Source organism: Cydia amplana, chromosome 27 (assembly GCF_948474715.1).
Source record: "Cydia amplana chromosome 27, ilCydAmpl1.1, whole genome shotgun sequence".
Classification (NCBI taxonomy): domain Eukaryota; kingdom Metazoa; phylum Arthropoda; class Insecta; order Lepidoptera; family Tortricidae; genus Cydia; species Cydia amplana.
The window spans coordinates 3,140,940-3,164,427 of NC_086095.1; the positions used below are offsets into that span (position 1 = coordinate 3,140,940).

At 37.9% G+C, this 23,488-nt stretch overlaps 1 protein-coding gene across 1 annotated transcript; it reads right to left on the minus strand.

Moving 5' to 3' along the window:
- Positions 1-15,364: 15,364 nt before the first annotated feature.
- LOC134660579 (protein SGT1 homolog) lies at positions 15,365-22,942 on the minus strand. Its single transcript, XM_063516356.1, has 6 exons — positions 22,812-22,942; positions 21,582-21,692; positions 20,006-20,207; positions 18,561-18,646; positions 17,888-17,992; positions 15,365-15,494 (listed from the first exon to the last, which is right to left on the minus strand). The coding sequence occupies exons 1-6, from the start codon at positions 22,842-22,844 to the stop codon at positions 15,387-15,389; spliced, it is 645 nt and encodes a 214-aa protein (XP_063372426.1). The 5' UTR covers positions 22,845-22,942; the 3' UTR covers positions 15,365-15,386.
- Positions 22,943-23,488: the final 546 nt, after the last annotated feature.

Here is a 23,488-nt window from a genome sequence, read left to right on the forward strand (position 1 = left end):
TAATTTTGTCACTTGTTTCAAATAATAAATCAAGTATTATTTCGAATATCTGATAATTATAATTAAAAAATAGCAAATTAGATTTAAGTGTGCACAAAACGTATGAATGTTTCTTACTACTCGTTTTCTAGGTTTTTATGTACCATGTATGGTTTTTATAATGTTGTGTGTTGTGTGTGTGTCAGTAGAAAAACGCGGAATTCAAATTTTATACGGGACGATAAACCTTCGCGTCTACATTTTTAAAAATATGCCGCTTTTTTCTTCTGACGGAAATGGCTTGACAGACTATATGAGATTTGTCAATGTTTTGCTAAAATATGTAAATATGAAAAGTAATTTTAGTCACATTACAATTTGACACTTGTTTTAACATTGATATTGTGAGTTAAAACAACGTAGTTAAAAAATACTTTTTGACAGGCTTGTACCTATATTATTTCATTGCCTAAATTTTATTCACAAAATCATTATTCATACTTAAACATTATTTTATTTGTTATTATATAATCTTCTTTTGTACTACATTTTTGCATATAGGAAGGTTAACTATTGAAATATTTCTTTTTAGGCGAAATTGCCAAAAAAAGGTTTGGTCCATTTGTGAAAAAAATCTAAGTTCCTTTTAAGTAGATGTGTTTCCAATGTTCACTATTTTCCGTGCAAAAAAGTGATTCTGAACCTAGTTCCATTTTTTGTCTGTAAAATAAGGAATAAATGTGATCTTAGTACTTAAGTATTAAGTTAGTAATAACCTCCTAAGGCCCAGCCAACATCCAAAATTTGCCACTGAAATTTGAACCTAAACTGCAGGAAATAGAGTTGATTTTGCGTTGTTTGAAAATTTACCGAAACAAAGCAAAAGCGACTCTGTTCCAATTGACCATGGTTTAAATTACATCGAACTGAATATGTTCTATAGGTAGGACCTTGGGCCTTAGGAGGGTAAAACGCTTGCAAAAATCGCGTTTAAAAAAAAGGGACAGTACAAAGATTTTGTAATTTTCCTAACTTTAATAAAAAATGTATATGTATGTAGATATTAAAATCATAATCATATTGTTTGTCGGAACCATGTTAGCCATACAGGGGTTAGGTTAGTAAAGTCATGGAGAAAAAAAATACATAGATTGCTCACTTCATACATCAGTTTTGATACCAAAAAGACTATTCATTTCAGTGTCTACATCTAGCATCGAGTAGCGGAACTGTCAGTACTGCTACTTGACAATAGATGTAGCAGTACTGATAGTTCCGCTACTCGATGCTAGATGTAGACACTAAAATTAATAGTCTTTTTGGTACCAAAACTGATGTATGGAGTGAGCACTCTTGTCTTACTATATTTCTCTATGGTAAAGTCCATATAATGAAAATATGTGGCTTTCCATTAGAGAAGGGTCCTTATGGTTCATCTGCAATAAGGACCTTTTTATCAGAATTTATGTTAAAATTTCAGATGGCAACGTCCTTATTGCACTTGAGGCATACGGACCCTTTTGTATGGAAAGCCACAATCTGTTCCTATACCTGTCGCGACGAATGATGGTCTATGTGACAGTTCCTTCAAGTCTTTACGATACTTCGTGTAATGACCACTTAAAAAGTATTGAATTAAACAGTGTTGCCAACCTTATTTTAAATGTCATCTCTGACAAATAAGTGAACCATAGACATGCTTTTTAAATTTCATTCATTCTTTTCCCGCCCGTACCCTCCATTCTTTGCTACTTATTGAATGAAAAATATTTGTTAAATTTACAATTTTATTTCAAAGTAAGTGCTTGGTTGTAGAAAAAGTATTGTATGCAACGTTGTTTAACTGAGTCAAAAAAATACTCGTGGCGTCTTTATTAACAACTTTCGACTTCGCCTCAAATTGTAATTTTTTTTACATCTCTTAAACAGCGGTTGCATAAAATACTATTACATGACAGCTACTCGATATAAAAATGAATTGACACGGACAATCATACGACGCGAGAGATATTTTAGTTAATTTCCTTGGCATATTTCCCAAATTTACAACAATTTGTTTAAATTTAAAACGATAAATGTTCGCTCCAAATGCATGGGTAGCGGTGTTTACAATGTACATTATAGCTTTATTCACACTAATGCATTAATGTGATTACGGCACGCATATCTTAAAATACGGCACTTTAATACTTTAAATTACTAGTATTAACAAATGAGTGCCTTGGTGTTGCTATAAAAAAGATAAATGTTATACTAGATTTTGTTTGATTTATATTTCTAATATTTTACTCCACTATTCGGGCGTTTTCTAAAACCTGAAAAACCTGATTCTCACAGATCCTGGTGATCACTAGCATATTCAATTCTGATGATAAAATAAAATGTCCCAAAAATTTGTATGAAAATTGTAAGTTCCACTACGTCACGGACATACAAGTGAAAATTTTTTTCGTACTAAAACGTGACGTAATGGAATGGACATTTTGGGACATCTTTTTTTAATGGCAGGATGGAGAATGCTGTCGATTCTGAGTAGAATGAGCCCAAGAATGTCCAGATTTGAAAGAATCAGGTTTTCAATATTTATTTTAGAAAACGCCCATTCACGAAACTCGTGGTAAAAATATTGTTTTCACACCATAACCTGATCTAGTATAATATTTATAAGTATTTTTACGCCTTCAAAATTTTGGATCATTCAAATAGTTAAACATTTGTAATTCATGAAGAATCTAGGCACTCGAATACATACAATTACGTACAAATTATGTCAAAGTAATAAGAATGATAAAGATGCCCGCCCTAATGTCGGTATACGGGAATTATATTTTGAGTTACCAGAAATAATGCAAGCCAATCATTCGGTAGTTTACCCTAAAAATAGCATTGGTCTAAGTGTAAGGGCTGAGTGGACGCTCTTGTTGCGCGTGCGGCGGGGCGGGGCGTGCGGCGTGCATGTTAAACAAATGCGCACGTATAGGAGCGGCCTTAGTGCACGCTGCTCACATCACGCGCGAGCCCACAGCCACGCTGCACGCGTCGCCGAGCGAGCGTCCACTCAGGCACAAAATAGATACAGTACTGAAATCAACCTACATACAAAGTGCGCTCGAGCAACGCACACATAGACACTGCTCACGGACACGATATCTCGGACCGGTTGGGACCAGTGCGAGCGCGAGTGCCATCCGCTTGAGACACGCGTCTGTGAACTTTTTTGTGCAATAATGGAGAAACAAAAAAAAGTTATTATAACTGTTCAGTGGACGGTTGTTTGAATTCAACATAAAACGATGAATTGTCGTTTTTTAACCCATTCATGGCCACGAACCGCCGAGCGTACACAATACGCCAGGCCACCATACAAATCGTTTTTAGCTAAAACGCATGACTCAGCTTATGGGTCTCGAGCCTGGCGCGAACGGTAAATAAATCGCCGCTTATAAAGCCGGCCAGTTGGACAGCATTATGCAACATTTTTACTAACCACCGATTTTCTGTGCCTATCAAAAAAGAAACTAATTATTGCAGTTTGTAGGAGTGAATATTTTTACTTTCTACAAGCGTTTAATGTCTGACCTAGCTAAGTTGGTAGCAAATTTTATAGCCCAGCCTGTGCAAGTGTACTAATAGGGGGGATGGGATGAATCACATCTTGAACTCTTGTGACAAATACCACATGAAAGATAATACAGCCGCCGCCGTTCGGATGCATTCCTGTTTATTGTCCAAGTGTGTCCGATAAGCTTACACCTGGTCGGTCATTATCTTTTTTATCTTCATTATCATTGTTTGTAGGTAATTGCCTAAGATACAATACAACGATCACCAAATATTATGACATAAAAGTAAAGTGGGAAAAAATCCTCGTTGCCTTACCCCTCATACAAAACAAAATATTATTATACTACGGGTTGGTTCCTACAAATTGTTGCTTACCATCATCCAAACAGTAATCAGTTGTAAAATGGTACAATATCAAACAGCTTCAACATGAAATAAGCTTTAAAACCAGCCAATAAAGTTTATTTTAGCCTGCTACGGAAACATTAGCAGTTTTTACAAGTAGCGCCAGGCCACGGTGACCCATACCTTGAGCCCTGTCAATAACTTCTGAAATATATATATTTTTTGTATTTTTTCAATATAGATTTTTCTGTTTGCTTGCATCGCATTATGTATCTAGAATTTCAGTATATTTACTATATTGCACTGATAGTAAACCAAACTTGAATATTCAAGACCCTGTTTTCATTAAAACAAAACGTGTTTATAATTTTTATCCTAATATGCCTTATAGAAATGATTGTTAGCTTATATGTTACTTACGTTATTACATCAAATTACGTTTCGTTTAAGTTTAAATCAGAATTTATTCAGGACTCACATGTGAGTCACTGGCCCTGCGGAACTGTTTGAGCATGACCCATACGCTGAGTCGCTGGCCCTGAATGGGTTAAGCTACCAGTGGTTTCAGAGAGGTAAGTAAGTATCTGCTTGTATTTCGATGGTTCGTTTTAACAGTTAGGTAGGTAGGTACCTATGCACCCCGCCCCGGCCACTACTAGATACGAGTGCCACTATCACGTTACTACGATAATTTTTTGTGCATAAATCCTAGTTGACAACCCTAGAGCGACCGCCGAGCGTAGGTATGAAAAGTGAAGTACATACATGTGATTGACTTCTGTACTGTATCTATTTTGTGACTCAGGCCTTACACTCATGGCCACCCCACACTAGCGTCTCCCGAGCGTCGGCGTCTAGTCAACTCTTTTGACGACTGGTCTGGCCTAGTGGGTAGTGACCCTGCCTGTGAAGCCGCGGTCCTGGGTTCGAATCCCAGTAAGGGCATTTATTTGTGTGATGAGCACAGATATTTGTTCCTGAGTCTTGGGTGTTTTCTATGTATTTAAGTATTTGTATATTATATATATCGTTGTCTGAGTACCCATAACACAAGCCTTCTTGAGCTTACTGTGGGACTTAGTCAATCTGTGTAAGAATGTCCTATAATATTTATTTATTTATTTATAATAATATTTTATATTGCCGCTGCTCGACGCAACCAAAGAGAATTTGAAAATAGAGGCGGATTGTCAAAGTAAATTATGGAGCCACAGTAAATTTACTGCCATCTTTCGACAGAAGATTAAAACTTAGAACGCCATTTGACTATGATCTTTATTCTTTCACTGATATGTGTCAATTTGTTAATGTCAAAAATAAACGCCATCTACTCGACACTAGGCCAAAGGCATAGTGCAATCTTTTCGAGCGACGGCGCCATACCTTTGGCTACTGTGGAGTAATAAAGGAGTAATTTTTGATATTTTACAAATAAACACATCAGTGAGAGAATAAGGATCATAGTGAAATGGCGTTTTTAAAGGGTTTTAATTTTGTCGAAAGATGGCAGTAAATGTACTGTGTACTAAAAGTACATCCGTTCCACACCAATTTTGGTGGCTAGCCATAAGCCGCGCGTGGCGCTGTCGCCACCTAGCGGCCATATCTGTGCTGATCGTAACAAACGCGTTTTGTTAGAGAGTGAGTCTTCTGTACTTAGTACTATTATTTATTCTGTGCCGACGCTTAGAAGACGCTAATAGTGTGCGGTAGCACTAAAACAGACCCAGAAACAAACATTCCCTTTACATAGATCTTACCTTAGAGCCAATTCTTCATTATTTTTAAAGGAATATCGGCATCAGAAATAATTACCCGGATTAAGTGCTCAAAATGATCTACACATGAGAATGGTTTTCTTACGCGTAGATCTTCGGTTAGCTGTATTTATGAGGCATTTAGTAATTACCGAAAGTGTATAATATGGGGCGTTATCTATGAAAAGGGACCTTATTGTCGATGGCGCTTACGCCGCACGGCATTGTATTTATATCGGAGCATCGTTAATAATGTCGTAAGCGCCATCGACAATAAGGTCCCTTTTCATAGACAACGTCACATATGTATTAAACATGCATTGTATAAGGCTGCTTTTAGGTTGAAAATAAAAACACGTACAGTCAGCAGCAGAAGTTGCTAAGCGGGCGATGTGTTCAAAATGATCTTGACGCGATTGTTAAGAGAATATAAACGTGTTAAGGTCATTTTGAACACCTCGCCCGCTTAGCAATTTCTGCTGCTGACTACCTACAAAAGCAAGGGAAGGTAACGCAATATGATCATATATTTTATTAAAAAAAATATAAATTATAATTTTATATGAAACATTGCTATAGTTGCTATACCCAGTAGGTAATATACGGTTTTCTGTTGAATTTTATTTTTCATTGACTAAAAATCGACTGTATTTATTATACAAAGTACTTAAGTTTTGTGATATAAATATAAATAGAATAGTATAGGAAACTGTAATCTTAGCTATTGAGGAATTATTAAATAAATATTATTAAAAAACACAACATGTTTTTTTTGTTTATATTTATGATTTAGGTACAAATGTACCTATACCTAATGCATAATGGTTCGTATTTGTCATGTTCCTTCAGTCAACCTCAGTACTTATTTTACCGAGACTGACTGAAATATCAAGACACGTTCGTACGTTTCCGTGAAAGTACGATGGAAAATAATTATGCACTACATCTTTACAATTATTCTATGTAATTGCTGTCAAAAATACTGCCAACCTGTCAACCAACCTAAAGTAATCCGCCAGACGAGCGCTCAGTTCGTAGTCAGAACTATTTTAGTTTCAGTTGTCTTGGACTTGAAGTAATCGATTATATGTCGGCGGCTGATCGTAAAATCCGGCAGATTGTAAAGTTCCTGTGTAATGTTTTGACGGTAGTCACATTAAACCAATAGATAGGCTGGATAGGTTCGTTAGGTTTCTTCAGATGCCCAAACTGCGCAGAAATAGGAGCCCCGCTTAGCGGGGCTTCGTCGACTCGGCGATCAGGAAAATTATTTTCACGTTCCACGATATGCCTAGCAATTTCACGATCTGCCGCTGACATAATAATATACATGTACAACAGGATAAAGTTACATGATACTTAATACTATTTTTACTTGCGGAAAACAAGTGTCCTCAGCCATATTTTTAACAACATCCGTAAACCTTATGTCTTTGTAATAAAGTATAAAATTAGCAGCTATTTGTGGACGATGACACTTAGCGGAAAGAATGTGGCGTAAAAGGAAAATTGCAAATCGGCGAACTGCATCGTCTAAAATCCAAGTCTTTCAGTGTAGTTCAAAACACGGAGCTACAGTCGTGTGCATGATGATAAATACTGCCAGGATGTTGTTGATGCTGGTATCGTTACTGTGCGGCGTTGTGCGTATTACTGCTGAGACTGCTGAAAGTACCGAAGGAGAGTATTACTACGATGTAGATGACAATAGCGTCGGCATAGACCTAGCCACCGCGTGCAACGACCACCGCCCACCGAAGATAACGATTAACGCAAACATGCCAGTCAATCAAGACAATTACGAGAAATCGTACGGCGAAGATCTGATATTACACTGCTCTAGCGATGACAGTGCAAACTTGGAAATAAAACACAACGATAAACCTGTTCGATTCAATGTTCTCAACCGGACAACTGTACAGCTACACGTGGTGAAACCTGACGTAGATTATTACACGTATAGCTGCGTCGACATCAACAATGGCTGCGAATACGAGTATACTCTGACTGTTGAAATTGTGCCTGAAATGTCTGTTAGCGCGTCACGGGTACAACATAAAGTTAGCGACGGCTGGCATGACTACTTCGTGCCATTAGGAGAAAATTACGAGGTGTTCTGCACCGGCAACGATATTACAAATTTACGTATTGAAGATAAAGAAAAAGAGTTAGCGACGAAGATTTTCAATAAAAGCACAATTCTGCATGTGGCTCATGCGGACCGTGTAGGTGATAAGGAATTTTACTGCCTTGCTGGCAAAGGACCAACGGCGGATAACGAAGATGTCATCAAAATGATAACAGTCACTGAAGACTATTACCCTGACAGTGAGCAGTTTTGGTGCTCAATCCAAAGCTGGAGCACGCTTCAATGCTTCTGGAACTATTTAGGTGATATTGACAGATTTAAGCTGTTCTATACGGTACACAATGATGCGACGATTCTTTGCGATGAAAGAGCCGGAGTCCCGAACGACACATGCGAGTGGGACATCGATTTAGAAAGCTACCGTTCACTTTATATTAATAATAAGGAGATGTTCTTAACACTGGTCGTGTGTACTCAATTCTTATGCAGTAATCGAACGTATTCTGTGAACACTTATGCCATTACAATACTTAATCCGGTATCTCTTCTTACTGTCGTAAGTACGAGTGCTTCGGACGCTCTTTTAGAGTGGAGTAGCCGTGTGTGGGGCCGTTCCCCTGAGACCCCGGAGTACTGGGGCCACGTGGCTTGTGAGACCTGTTTTTATAAAGTTGAGTATAGAATAGCATCCTTTGGGGAAGAATGGCGACGGGGTAACACGTCCTCAGTGCGATGTGACTGGCGAGTTTGCAAATTCAAGTTGCCTCTCCCGTTCCCTAGCTCCCAGTATGAAGTCAGGGTATCTGTCAGGTTCGAGGAGAGAGGTGATGATCGGCTGTGGTCCGACCCTCAGTCGGTAGTCGCGGACACGCTGCCAAAAGAAGAATGCGAGTGTAACGTCCAAACAGAAGACACATCTACTGTAATGGCTGCTTGTGAAGTTTGTACGCTTGCAGAAGACACAATACGTGAGAGTCTGGCGCTAAAATATAAAATAAAAAGTTCTTTAAAGGAAAAACTAGCTAAGATTAAAGAGCTTTCAGCATTATTGTCGAAGAAACAGGAAATAAATGATAAAATAAACAATTTGCAGTCAACTGCCTAATTATGGCAGTTAATTGCATATTGTATATTTATTACTATAATAGGTACACAGGTAATATTGTATTAGGTATTATTTAAATAGAATATTCGTACATAAATCCTGTTTTGTTGTAGATACCTACCTATTTATTCTCGGTCAAGGAAAATAACAATAAAATATGATATGAGCCTATGGAATAATTTAATTCTCAATTGTCTCAGCTTTTATATCAATTAAAAAACAATCAAACGGTCACATTAATTTTAAAATAACATGAACATAATTCAAAGGAGGATAAGATAACCTCGTCGTAAAAATACTCACTGCCACATTGTTACTTTTTTTCCAGCCGTTATATATATATGTAATATATAATTTTGTTCACTGTACCTACCTTATTTATTTCTGTTTGTTTTATGTTTTTTTTGCCTGTTGCTTGTTACCTCCATGGTTCTTCTCATTTGATGGTCTCATCGGAAGATCAGCGCTGACAGTCACCAGCAACGTGCTGAGATGAGGCCATTTCGTGGCACTTTCTTCTTTGTACATTTCTCTTATTATCTAGTACCTATTGTGTTTCGTTTCTGTTTACGAATAAAAATATTTCTGCTATATTCTATTATAAGTATTATAACTCCGTCAGCAATTTGATCTTTGCGATCGTCAACTGCATGTCATTCATTTTAGCTCTCAACGCCATTCTCCTTTTAGTAGTTTCTCTTATAAGTTTACCAATCTCATTCAAAGCTGTCTCCACAGACGTAATCGGGTTAGGTTCTTGTAAAACCGCGTTACATACAGGATCCAGTTGGTCGGAGTTCTGATCCGTGAAGAAGAATAAAGAAGGGGTAGGATCTGACCAAAATATGTCTTCTACCGCGTGTTTATGTCTTACAAGTACTCTCACTTCGTAATGCGCATCAGGGCAAGGTAGGGCTAGATCAAGAGTACAATAATCGGAGTAAGGGGGAATTTGTATTAAAGATGAGTTCGCTTGCCGCCAGGGTGATGCTAGCAACCTGTATTCCACTTTGAATATATTTTCTTTGTACCAGGAAAATTTAGAATACCATTTTAATAGTGCTCCGTTCGAGGTTCTGTTTAAAAGCTGTAACTCAGTAGGTGATTCCAGTTTAACTATAGAAGTACGCTCGATAGTAAATGTCTTGTTATCACAGAATACTTGGTTACAAGTTTCTAGGAGCAATTTCCCTGAACCTTGCGGATTATCACTGGAACAGACTCTTTTAATCGTCCCTGAACCATATGAACAGAGAAGATGTGTTCTACCGTTGCTCTCTACTAAAAACAACTTAAATGTATTTTCTTTAGTCGAGGATGTCCATGAACATTCTAGTTTATGCCAGTGGAGGTCGAAAGATATACAGCGAAAATCAAATGCCTCCGGATAGAAATCTATAATGAGACGAAGTTCACTTATCTTGCCAGGTCCACGAAACCCCTCACTGCTACAAGTATAAAAGCTGATACCAGAATAATTCGCCTGCGCTTTCAACTTAATCGTCGTTAAATTCACAGATTCCGTTGGTAGCACCATATACCCATCGTCGTAAATCCGTAGTGGCTCTTTTCCGATACAAAACATGTCGTAAAAGTCCTCTCGTGGAACGAAGTATGTGTCACGCTCTCTTGTAAGAGTTGGTATGTGCCGAACGCGAGGTGAGCTTACAGAGAAAGATGGTATAACTTTAACAATTATACTCTGTCCGCAACTTCCACGTTTGCACACATATTCGTATCCTCCGACGTAAGGCTTCGCTATAAACAGCTGAATAGTGGTGCTATTCACTTTAGTTGTCACTAAGTTTCCTTCACCTTCTATAACCAGATTCGTCGTGTCATCAGCTGAGCAGAACAGAGTGATGTCTTCCCCGTATGTTGCGAATAAGTACATTTGTGATTTCTCAGTGGAACTGACTTCATTTTTAGTTCTCCCTGATATCCTTGGACTTTTCCCACATAGAGGGCCTCCGGAGTCACAACGGGCTTCATGTAGATGCGCTAGGAGCGTCAGTATTGGCAAAGCGACAACACGCATTGCGAAAAATAATACGACTAGTAATATTCGTTTATTTTGTTATAATTTTATAAGTACACGTACTTCATCATGTTTCCTCAAGACTTGAGTCATTTTTAAGACTATGTATACCCATTTCCTTAAGGATATTTCTTAGACTTATATTAATTTAATTAACTAAAAACAATTTTAAGCTATTAAGTTCGTTCGTTTGTGCAAAGTTAGAGAGTAGCGTCTTCCTTGTCTAAAAACAATTTACTTATTCAATACATACTAATAATAATTATTATAAATGCGAAAGTTTGTCTGTCTGTTACCTTTTCACGCTTTAACCCATTCATGGCCACGAACCGCCGAGCGTACACAATACGCCAGGCCACCATACAAATCGTTTTTAGCTAAAACGCATGACTCAGCTTATGGGTCTCGAGCCTGGCGCGAACGGTAAATAAATCGCCGCTTATGAAGCCGGCCAGTTGGACAGCATTATGCAACATTTTTACTAACCACCGATTTTCTGTGCCTATCAAAAAAGAAACTAATTATTGCAGTTTGTAGGAGTGAATATTTTTACTTTCTACAAGCGTTTAATGTCTGACCAAGCTAAGTTGGTAGCAAATTTTATAGCCCAGCCTGTGCAAGTGTTAATTTAAACATCATAATTTCATATAAGTATGACATTTAAATTACACTTAGGTACTCAGCCTGTGCTATCAAAATCGCTGCCAACTTAGCTTAGTCTGATTCTATTTAACTTGCCGTGTTTTTTGTTGTTGTTTTTTGGGGCAAATCTTTGGGGGGATGGGATGAATCACATCTTGAACTCTTGTGACAAATACCACATGAAAGATAATACCGCCGCCGCCGTTCGGATGCATTCCTTGTTTATTGTCCAAGTGTGTCCGATACGCTTACACCTGGTCGGTCATTATCTTTGTTTTGGTAAACGCCATTATATTAGTAACAATAGAGAACTTAAAATGTATTATAGTACTTACTTTCTAATCTGCCGTAGAAACCACGATGTTTGAAAAAACTTGTAAATATTTGTCACAAACTATTTGTTATACAATACATATTAGTTAGTGGTGACTGTTTCAACCGCCTTGTTCTATATTGAATCGAAAAAAAATTAACTTTAACATCATTGTGAGTAGGTAATTGCCTAAGATACAATACAACGATCACCAAATATTATGACATAAAAGTACAGTGGGAAAAAATCCTCGTTGCCTTACCCCTCATACAAAACAAAATATTATTATACTACGGCTTGGTTCCTACAAATTGTTGCGTACCATCATCCAAACAGTAATCAGTTGTAAAATGGTACAATATCAAACAGCTTCAACATGAAATAAGCTTTAAAACCAGCCAATAAAGTTTATTTTAGCCTGCTACGGAAACATTAGCAGTTTTTACAAGTAGCGCCAGGCCACGGTGACCCATACCTTGAGCCCTGTCAATAACTTCTGAAATATATATATATTTTGTATTTTTTCAATATAGATTTTTCTGTTTGCTTGCATCGCATTATGTATCTAGAATTTCAGTATATTTACTATATTGCACTGATAGTAAACCAAACTTGAATATTCGAGACCCTGTTTTCATTAAAAAAAACGTGTTTATAATTTTTTTCCTAATATGCCTTATAGAAATGATTGTTAGCTTATATGTTACTTACGTTATTACATCAAATTACGTTTCGTTTAAGTTTAAATCAGAATTTATTCAGGACTCACATGTGAGTCACTGGCCCTGCGGAACTGTTTGAGCATGACCCATACGCTGAGTCGCTGGCCCTGAATGGGTTAACCGCTGAACCGATTTAGTTGAAATTTGGTATGGAGATAGTTGGAGTCCCAGGGAAGAACATAGGGTAGTTTTTATCCCAAAAATCACCCTTTAAGGGGGTGAAAGTTTCTTTGGGGAATCGTTCAAAAGCAGATTGGGTAAAAATAAGCTACCCAAATTATAGTACTCCACGCAGACGAAGACGCGGGCAAAAGCTACTTAAGTTATAAATAATGCAAAAGTGTGTCTGTTTACCTCTTCACGCTTTAACCGCTGGACCGATTTAGTTGAAATTTGGTACACAGATAGTTTGAGTCCCGGGGCCTCCCCCTATGTCCTTAGGTACATAGGATACTTTTTATTCCAGAACTCGCCCCTAATTTGCGCTGAACCGATTTAGATGAAATTTTGTATGGAGATGGGTTTTGAGTTGTGATGACATGTCTTTTATCATTTAAGAGGCCGCAGCAAGCTTGGCCGAAGTTACCCAAATTACTAGTTCCACGCAGACGAAGTCGCGGGCAAAAGCTAGTTACCAATAATTTCTGCTTATGTTCTCTTTTACTGAGCTGTGCCAACAAAGAGTATTAATTTAACAACAACAAACAGATAATAACGACTTAAGAGGCAACAGGAGTGGTCATTTTTCCATACAAACAAACGTACTCGACTGTATGTTTCCTTCGTGGGTTTTGAAGCTAGAGCAATGATTTTTTTCAACACAGATTATTATTATTAATATCTGTGTCTGTTTTGCTTCTTTTGATATTTTTGTTTTTTAAGGCGCTAGAGCACTTCGAATATTCGCAAAAACGGCCTAATTTACTAGGCCGCAAAGAGATGCATACGTAAGTATAGTTACAAAATAAAACCATAAACATTTCCAATCTTTATTCTCTCCATTGAATACAATAAATTCACTTAATAGTAAAAAAATGCTTAGAATCAATTCAAAAGTGGAAAAGTTACAGTCTTGGGTGAAACTTGAACTCACGGCCTCTGGATCGATACTCCAGCGCTCTGCCATCTGAGCCACCAAGACCTCATCCATGGCCAGCAAATCTTTCCACCATATGGGCCAAGGGGACCCTAACGGTATCACGCTTAATGGAATCCAGACGGGACAATTTTTCACCAATCTGATGAAATTGTCCGATCAAATCAGGACGTGCGGACTCAAACGCCAATTTGGCTCGCCGAATTCGACCGCCGATTATGACCGATATTACCGATAAAATGGGGTGCAGACGCAAGAATACCAATTTGCGACGCTAGATATATACCTATTTTCGTTTTGGAGCATTTTTTTAACTTAGAAAATATCAACATCAATCTTAAATTGGTGATTAAATTGGAGATTGGCGCCAATTATTTTCCTGATCAAATCGGTCGATTTGCCCAGCTCGTCTGGACTCTACATTATTCTAAGCTTGATAGCATCGTTCGCAGACATTTCATCTTGTTAAAAATAAAAAAAATGCTTAGCCAGACACTGGGTTATATTAATTTATTTTCTGTTCCTGATAGTTAAGAGTCACACGAACCGCCGCCGCCATAGAATCGAGGCTACGCTCTCATTTTAGGGCGCCGCCACACTGGCGATTAGCGAGATCTTTGCTCGCGGCGAACTCGCTCACAAATCGCCAGTGTGGCAGCGCCCTAAAACAACTTTCTGAAATAAATAATATGAAACTTTTTCATACCAAGTTTCGTGTTCAAGTAACATGCAATTATCTACTTATGTCTTGATTCATTGATAAAAATAATTGTAATACAAAGAAATTAGAGCGTGTAGAAGTTTTGTATATATTTTTTTCTCTGCATAATAATTTTTAGCTAGGTACCTACGACAAACAATGTGAATATAATCACTACGTTTTAAGAGGCGGGACTTTCAGTATTCAATAGTACATTACGATACAAGTGTGAAATGTTTGAATGTAACACGACCGAAGGGAATGTTTAAAATTCGATACTAGTTGCGATTTACCCATTCGCACGTGTATCGTACAACGTGTAATGTTTAATAACAGTAGGTACATAATTATGGTCCACATTTTCGACACAGGCACGTAAAGTCCTAATTACCGCACTAGTGCGGTAAAGTAGAGCCATATGATGTATTGAATTATATCGTAAAGAAATTTTGGGACAAAAAAAGACAACAAAAAAAATTGACCCACTTCCTTTCTAATGTTAAAAACTAATGTCAAGTGCGAGTCGGACTCGCGTTCCAAGGGTTCCGTAGATTACCCAATTTTGAATATATTTTTTTTTTGTGGAACGTGAAGTAATTAAGTCCGACTCACGCTTGACTGCAATAGGTTCTCCTGTCATCTATAGGTAAAGAACTATTTTGTGTATTTTTTTCAAAATTTTAGACCCAGTAGTTTCGGAGATAAACGGCGGGGAAATGGTCGGACAGACAGACAGAGACGCACGAGTGATCCTATAAGGGTTCCGTTTTATCCTTTTGAGATACGGAACCCTAAAAAAACGTAGTATAGGTTCTTATGACTCTTAACCAAGTTACATATTACTACATAGTATAAAACAAAGTCGCTTCCCGCTGTCTGTCTGTATGCTTAGATCTTAAAAACTACGCAATGGATTTTAATGGGTTTTTTTAATAGATAGAGTGATTCAAGAGGAAGGTTTTTGTATAATTTGTTAACCCGTGCGAAGCCGGGGCGGGTCGCTAGTCTATAATAATGTTGTCTCTGGTACAGTTGTCTATTCGTCCCACTTCTTGAACTCGAGTCCGTCGGGCGGTTTGACCTCCACCTTGTCCTTGGCGACCTGGTTCCAATTCGTGCTGAGCACAGTGCCTCCGGACTCAACCTGAAACAATTCACGTTTGAAATAACCCCTGGGCACCCTCTATATAGGAAACAAAACTACCTTGTTTCCTATATACAGGGTGCCCAGTAATTAATGGATAACCTTCTAACCACCGACAGGGCACCTTAGGCTGGTCCAGAAGATGCACTTATAGGTATAGTAAAAGTTTCGTGGTTTTCGAGATAATCGCACTTTTCTAAATTTGAAGTTGAAGAACTATTAAAAAAGACAGAAAAGTTATATTATCTCGAAAACCACGAAACTTTTACTAGACCTATAAGTGCATTTTCTGGACCAGCCTAAGGTGGCTGTTGGTGGTTAGAAGGGTATCCATTAATTACTGGGCACCCTGTAGATAGACACTCGAGACATCTAGTATCAAGTAGCGGTATTAATAATTCCGCTAATTAGAATCCATACTAATAGGTATTATAAATGCGAAAGTGTGTCTGTCTGTCTGTTACCTCTTCACGCTTAAACTGCTGAACCGATTTAGTTGAAATTTGGTATGAAGATAGTTTGAGTCCCGGAGAAGGACATAGGATACTTTTTATCTCAGAACTCACTCCTTAAGGGGGTGAAAAGGGGGTGGAAATTTGTATGGGCAATCAATAACCGCTGAACCGATTAAGTTGAAATTTGGTATGGAGATAGTTTGAGTCCCGGGGAAGGACATGTGGTAGTTTTTATCCCAAAAATCTCCCTTTAAGGGGGTGAAAAGGGGGGTGGAAGTTTGTATGGGGAATCGTTAAAAAGCAGATTGGGTAAAAATAAGCTACACAAATTACTAACTCCACGCAGACGAAGTCGCGGGCAAAAGCTAGTATAATATAGTTTATTCGTAAGCACAAACATAGAGAAATATAGTAAGACAAGAGTGCTCACTCCATACATCAGTTCAGACTATTAATTTCAGTGTCTACATCTAGCATCGAGTATTTCAACAGCATAAGACTTTCCGGTCGGTGCTACATCTATTGTCAAGTAGCAGTACTGATAGTTCCGCTACTCGATGCTAATAGTCTTTTTGGTACTAAAACTGATGTATGGAGTGAGCACTCTATGTATTTGTTTTGTTTCTCTATGGCACAAACAAATGAGGCAATACATAATATAAAAGAAAACACAAAATAAGATTAAAGTGCCATGAAATGGCCTCATCAGCGCTGATCTTCCGATGAGACCAAGTGAGAAAAATCACGGTAACAGACAAGAAGGAAAAGACATGAAATAACATTTGACGCTAGATGAAAATAACCAGACTGTCCCATAATGCTCCACTGTGACGGACTACATTCCCCTACAAGCGTTTTGCGGCAGAGGGGCGTGATACAGTGGTAGCTGTTAGTTAGCTTTTAGTTTGCCTATCACTCTATTATAATATCTATTGTGTAAATTTATAATGTGTATATGTTGTGTTTTATGTGTAATGCTTGCTTGTATGTTTGTGCTGTATATCTATGTGTGTAAACAACACGAAATAAATATTTTTGAATTTTGAAGTTGAATAGTCGTTTTGGTAACAAAACTGATGTTTGGAGTGAGCACTCTATGTCTTCTTAAGAGCCCATCAACGTGCACACTGGCGCCACTGCTAAATAATCGTGATTATTTTAATTTAACGAAATATATTTAAAAAAAGGAAGCCGCTACTTACTGTATCTTGGATTAAAGTACCTTTTGAATACATCAAACTAGTTTCTATGTTGCTGGATTCGTCAATCTATGCGTTCAAAGTTAAAACGGCCGTTTTTGTATTGAGTTTATAGATTGACGAATCCAGCAACATAGGAACTAGTTTGATGTATTCAAAAGGTACTTTAATACAAGATACAGTACGTAGCGGGCTCCTTTTTTTTAAATATATTTCGTTAAATTTAAATAATCACGATTATTTAGCAGCGGCGCTAGTGTGCACGTTGATGGGCTCTTAATTCTCTTTGATTGTACTTACAAAACTTTTGTTCATAGCCCTCGCCGTATATCTTCTGGAAGAGCGCCTTGAGCGCCGCGTCTCCTTCAGACTTTTCAATACACTACTACATTATTACACTACACTACTACATTATTACACTACAATACTTCATTATTACGCTACAATTATACATTATTACACTACATTACTACATTATTACACTACACTACTACATCATTACACTACACTACTACATTATTACACTACAATACTACATAATTACACTACACTACTACATTATTATACTACAATACTACATCATTACACTACAATACTACATCATTACACTACAATACTACATTATTACACTACACCACTACATTATTACACTACAATTATACATTACACTACGATACTACATTATTACACTACAATACTCCATTATTACACTACGCTACAACTGCCCTATTGTACTTACAAAGCTTTTGTTCATAGCCCTCCGCACTTCATCCGACCCCTCGCCGTATATCTTCTGGAAGAGCGCGTTCAGCGCCGCGTCTCCTTCTGGCTTTTCCTCTTCCTCCTAAAAACCATACATTTAAATATACTTCTTTATATCTACTAAACAACTGTCTATATCTACTTATGGCTTGGAAAGCTGTTTAAATGATAACTGTTTAAATATAGAATACATATATATTATATTACATTTACACATTCACGTTTGTCGACCTCTGCTTCGCCTCGGCCGGCAATTACATGTGATCTGAGGCTTTCTTATTAACTGGGAAGCGGCAACTTCGTATCACAGCTATAAAATCTAAAAACATAATGATTCTGGCTTTGCCAGTCAGGTTAAAAAGTGTCAGGTTCGTGAAGTAATTTTTTTAACACTTCTGAAAAAGGTAAGGTGATATTTTTTTGTAGAAAGTTCAGTCACCGTAGCCTATGGACGCCTGCATCTCCAGAGGTCTTACATGCAAGGCAATTCATTAACTTTTTCATTCCACCACCTTTTTCCTTCAAATTTCAACTAAATCGGTTCAGCGGTTTAAGCGTGAAGAGGTAACAGACAGGCACACTTTCGCATTTATAATATTAGTATGGATTTGTATGTGAAAAGTGAAAAAGCTAAAACATGATAAACATACCATTTTCTTAATCTCTTTCTCAATCTTATCCCAGTCCTTTTTGTATATCTTTCGCGGCGCAGGAGGCCCAGAAGCATCTATGACGGCTGAAAAAAAAAGTTTTTTTTTTACTTGAGGCCAATTCTTACATTGTGACATCAAAATGATGTCTAAATGTCAGCCCCACGTTTCGCTCGTACCTGTCCGTACATGTATTGGCGCGAGCGAGATGTGAAGTGTCAACTCAATCAAATAATTAGAAGTGAGTCTAATTTAGCTTGTAAGATTTGACCGAACAAAAATCCAAGTTAAAGAAACTCGTTTAAAGAGTCCTACCATAGAGAAATATGTATAAGTAAAGAAAGAGTGCTAACTCCATACACCCGTTTTCTTACCAAAACGCGAGCTATTTCGTAGTCGACATCTAACGTCAAGTAGTGGAACTATCAGTACCGCTACTAGACACCAGATGGCATAAGTTTCGCTACTGACGAAAAAAATACCAAAACAATTTACAACTAATATTATAAGCAGAAGCGAGTTGAAAATAGAGTTCCGGTTAATCCGGTTATAATATTAGCTGAAATTTGTCGAGCGTTAGAGTTTTTGTTTGCCGCCACATCTATTGTCAGCAGAACTGATAATGTCCGCTACTTGACGTTAGATGTCAAATGAATATAAATAAATAAATAAATATTATAGGACATTATTACACAAATTGACTAAGCCCCACGGTAAGCTCAAGAAAGCTTGTGTTGTGAGTACTCAGACAACGATATATATAATATACAAATACTTAAATACATAGAAAACAACCATGACTCAGGAACAAATATCTGTGCTCATCACACAAATAAATGCCCTTACTGGGATTCGAACCCAGGACCGCGGCTTCACAGGCAGGGTCACTACCCACTAGGCCAGACCGGTCGTCAAATATGAAAGGAATGAAATAAAAATGAAATATGAAAGGAATTCCTCCGTCTATATTTCCGAGCTCATATAACTCGGCAACCTTCAAATCAAGGGTGAAAAGGCACCTTCTGGGCAGACTCGCTCCATCGTAGGCCACGTCTTCGCCTCGGCTAGTCTGTGGCCATGAGTAAGCCCATTATAATAAAAACCGGCCAAGTGCGAGTCGGACTCGCCCACGGAGGGTTCCGCACCATCAACAAAAAATAGAGCAAAACAAGCAAAAAAACGGTCACCCATCCAAGTATCAAAAATCACGTTTGTTGTATGGGAGCCCCACTTAAATTTTATTGTGTTTTTAGTATTTGTTGTTATAGCGGCAACAGAAATACATCATCTGTGAAAATTTCAACTGTAGCTATCACGGTTCGTGAGATACAGCCTGGTGACAGACGGACGGACGGACAGCGGAGTCTTAGTAATAGGGTCCCGTTTTTACCCTTTGGGTACGGAGCCCTAAAAAGGAAAAAAAAAATCTCTATGGTCCTACTTACCCTGTGGAATAGCTTTCACTTTCTCCTCATTACCCTCTCCTTCTAGCTTGGCCCATCGGAGACCTTCCTTCTTTCTTAACTTCACTTCTATCTTGGACGGTGACACTACGTGGGCGCTCATGGAAGGAATAACCTCGTGTGCTAGTTCTAATTCTAGACTGTATTCGGCGTCTGTGCTTGGTAGCGGGGCGGACAGCGAGAGCTAAAAAAAATAATCATTACATAGATAATGCGGTGGTGGCCGAGTGGATATGACGCCCGACTTTCAATCCGGAGGTCGCGGGTTCAAATCCTGGCTCGTACCAATGAGTTTTTCGGAACTTATGTACGAAATATCATTTGATATTTACCACTAGCTTTTCGGTGAAGGAAAACATCGTGAGGAAACCTGCATACATCTGCGAAGAAATTCAAAGGTGTATGTGAAGTCCCCAATTCGCATTGGGCTAGCGTGGGGACTATAGCCCGAGCCCTCTCGCGCATGAGAGGAGGCCTGTGCCCAGCAGTGGGACGTATAAAGGCTGAATTATTATTATTATTTATAGATGACATTTCCATGCTCTGTCAGGCATGTCTCATTCCGCGATTTCGTCGCTTTGCTACAGGTAGCTAAAAGTACATCCGTTCGGCCCCAATTTTGGGGAAAGCCATAAGCCGCGCGTGGCGCTGTCGCCACCTAGCGGCCATATCCATGGTGCAATAAATAAATGATGATGATGATGATATCTGTGCTGATCGTAACAGACGCGTTTTGTTAGAGAGTGAGTCTTCTGTACTTAGTACTATCTGTGGCTCTGTGCGTTAGAGCATTTAACACATTCACTGCCAGGAACCCTGGTGGGCGCTCGTGAACTTTGCTCAGATGCCGGACAACCCGCTGGGGGGTTGTTTTATACGCAGCTATAGACGACTGGTTTTTTGGGTAGTGCGCCGTTTTTCGTCTGGTAGCAAATGTGTTAATAACTGGAGTTGGCTTTATAAGCGTGTCCCTCTGCCAAAAACCTCGCTTAATTATGCATACTTTTGTATGGACTGACTCTTATCCGACCTGGCTAAAGTCTATTTTTTAATTCGGTAGACTAAAATGACATTTCTTAGTATGAAATGACATTTTATGTTCATACTATGAACTGTCATTTCAGTCTACCGAATAAAAAAATAGATTTTACTTGTATGTTTGATTGATTGATTGATTGATTATCATTTATTTGTCAATAGTGGGTTCACAAAGAGGTCTTAAAACTATTTACAATATGTAAGTACATAGGATCTCCACATGTTACATATAAATAGTCATACATTTGACGTGCCCCTCCCCCGCAAAAATCAGCAGACTGTTTTGTATAGAAAATGACAGACAAGGTGTCTCCAGTTCTTTGGACCTAGATATCGCCGCTATACTTACTCAACCTCGTATCTGCAACACTCATTTGATGATAAAAACACCCGTATTCTGAATGAAAGAAAAGCGACATTTCCATCAAATGATTGTTGCAGATATGAGGTTGAGTAGGTATAGCGACGATATAGTATGACAATGATTTTTATTTATATATTTTATAGTTATAATACTTACACTGCGGTCTCCATAATGCACTTTCACCTTGTCAGCGGGTGCATTCTTGAGGAGGATGGTGACCACCACCTGTGCGTCTGTCTGGTACCAATCATGCTTGATTTTTGGCTTCTGAAAATTCAATTTGCAATCATCAGTTATACTCCAACCCTAAGTATTTCATGGAAATAGTGAATTTTTCCCAAACTCCATAGAAATGAATATTTATTTCTTGAAATACTGTACCGGTAACCCAAACGTAAAGTGTCAATGTTTTACCCAGACAATTATAACCCTGTCCAGATACCTGAATAAGTTTTGAGCTAGGACAGATGCAGACATACCTAGACAAACTATAGGAGTAAAACATAGAGAGAAAAAGAAAGTATTTGCATAGTTCAACTTCAAATTAAAAATGACTGATGTCATGCTCCACGCCTGTGATAATTAGTGATCGTTATCAACATGCTGTATTGGTAGCAAAGTATGGTTGACAAAAAAACAAATACGCAAGTGTTTTAAACATTATATATTTCACAAATTATGAGATTTATATACATATTTATAATCACTTATCCAAATTATACTGAATAAACTACTAAAATTTGCTCAACATATTTAGCTGTCAGTTGTTCATGTTGATTGGAAAAAAATCATTTTAAATAGCTAAATTACCTTTCTACGTTAACGGAAGTCACAGGAAGGTTAATTTAAGTCTCTAAAATATTGCACGCAACTATAGTTGTATTTTTATGACTTTTAATGTCATTTGACGTACATTGTTTTAAAAATAGATAAGGGCGGAATAGGTTTTGTACCCTAAAAAGTGATATCTAGCAGTGTAATCCTAAGATAAGTATTAATATTATAGTTAAGAACAAAAGTGAATATTCAAATGTATTTGTTTTTTCTGCCAACCATACCCTTTGCTACGAAAACTGCACGTTGATAACGATCACTAGTGATAATATTACGAGTAAACCCCGGCCAAAGTAAAAACAAAGAGTTAACCTTCTGCATTACTATGCACTTTGTTGACGAAACTTTAAGGCCAAAACAGCATTAGGTATATCAAATATCTTATTCTAAATCAGTGGGTAAGTAAATAAGAGAATTATTACGCTTAAATTTGACATAATCATTCGCCCAAAATTATAAACAGAACGGTAAAAGAGAATGGTCGAGAAACGTTGGGAAATTACCATAAAACAAAACATTACAATAGTAAATGGATAAAAAAGCTATACTTACAGCTGCACTAGTATTTTCTGCTGTATCAGTCATGTTCGGGACTTTTAATCTCTCCCGTGGGCAACGAATGTTTGGAAATTTCTAGCACCGCATCCGACAAAAATAGTTTTTTCTGGAACTGTCAGTTGACATTCACACTATTGACAGCCAAAGTACAATGTTGCCAGTTGTGACAATATTCTGAAGCGTATTTTAGGCTTCTACAGACCTTGCAACAGATACTTCTACAGACCTTGCCACAAATTGTATGCTATTTTAGATAATTGCTGCACGGCTAGCACATGATGGGCGCGACAGTCGACAGGCGAGAAAATGCCGCGACATAGAGCTCTCTCGCGAATCGGTAGCATAAGAGCCGCGCGACAACCCGCTGTCTCGCAGACAAATATCAAAGCGACATAATTTTGTCGTTTGACAGTTCCACGCGGGATACTCTCGAAAATCGTAGCACGAGTGTACTATGGGAGACAAAATGTCCCGCGTTTGAACGTCAAAATGAGAGAAATTGTCTTCGAGGCTAGAGGGTCGCGACAAGCGCATTTGGTCGAAGTTTTGTTGACTTTTGTTCTAAAAGAAAGATAATTTTCCATATTTTATATTTATTTCATACTACAACACTTTTTTGTTTAAGTATAATTTGAATCTTGAGTTTCATGATCATGCCATTAATATCAAAA

What these genes read in the sequence shown, in the direction of transcription:
- LOC134660579 (XM_063516356.1), bottom strand. Translation starts at nt 22,844, where the DNA reads ATGACTGATACAGCAGAAAATACTAGTGCAGCT. An exon ending in AGTGAAAGCTATTCCACAGG is followed by an intron (nt 18,647 to 20,005) that starts GTAAGTAGGACC and finishes TTTTTTTTTCAG; the next exon opens with CCGTCATAGATGCTTCTGGG. An exon ending in AGAAAGAGATTAAGAAAATG is followed by an intron (nt 17,993 to 18,560) that starts GTATGTTTATCA and finishes TATGGTTTTTAG; the next exon opens with GAGGAAGAGGAAAAGCCAGA.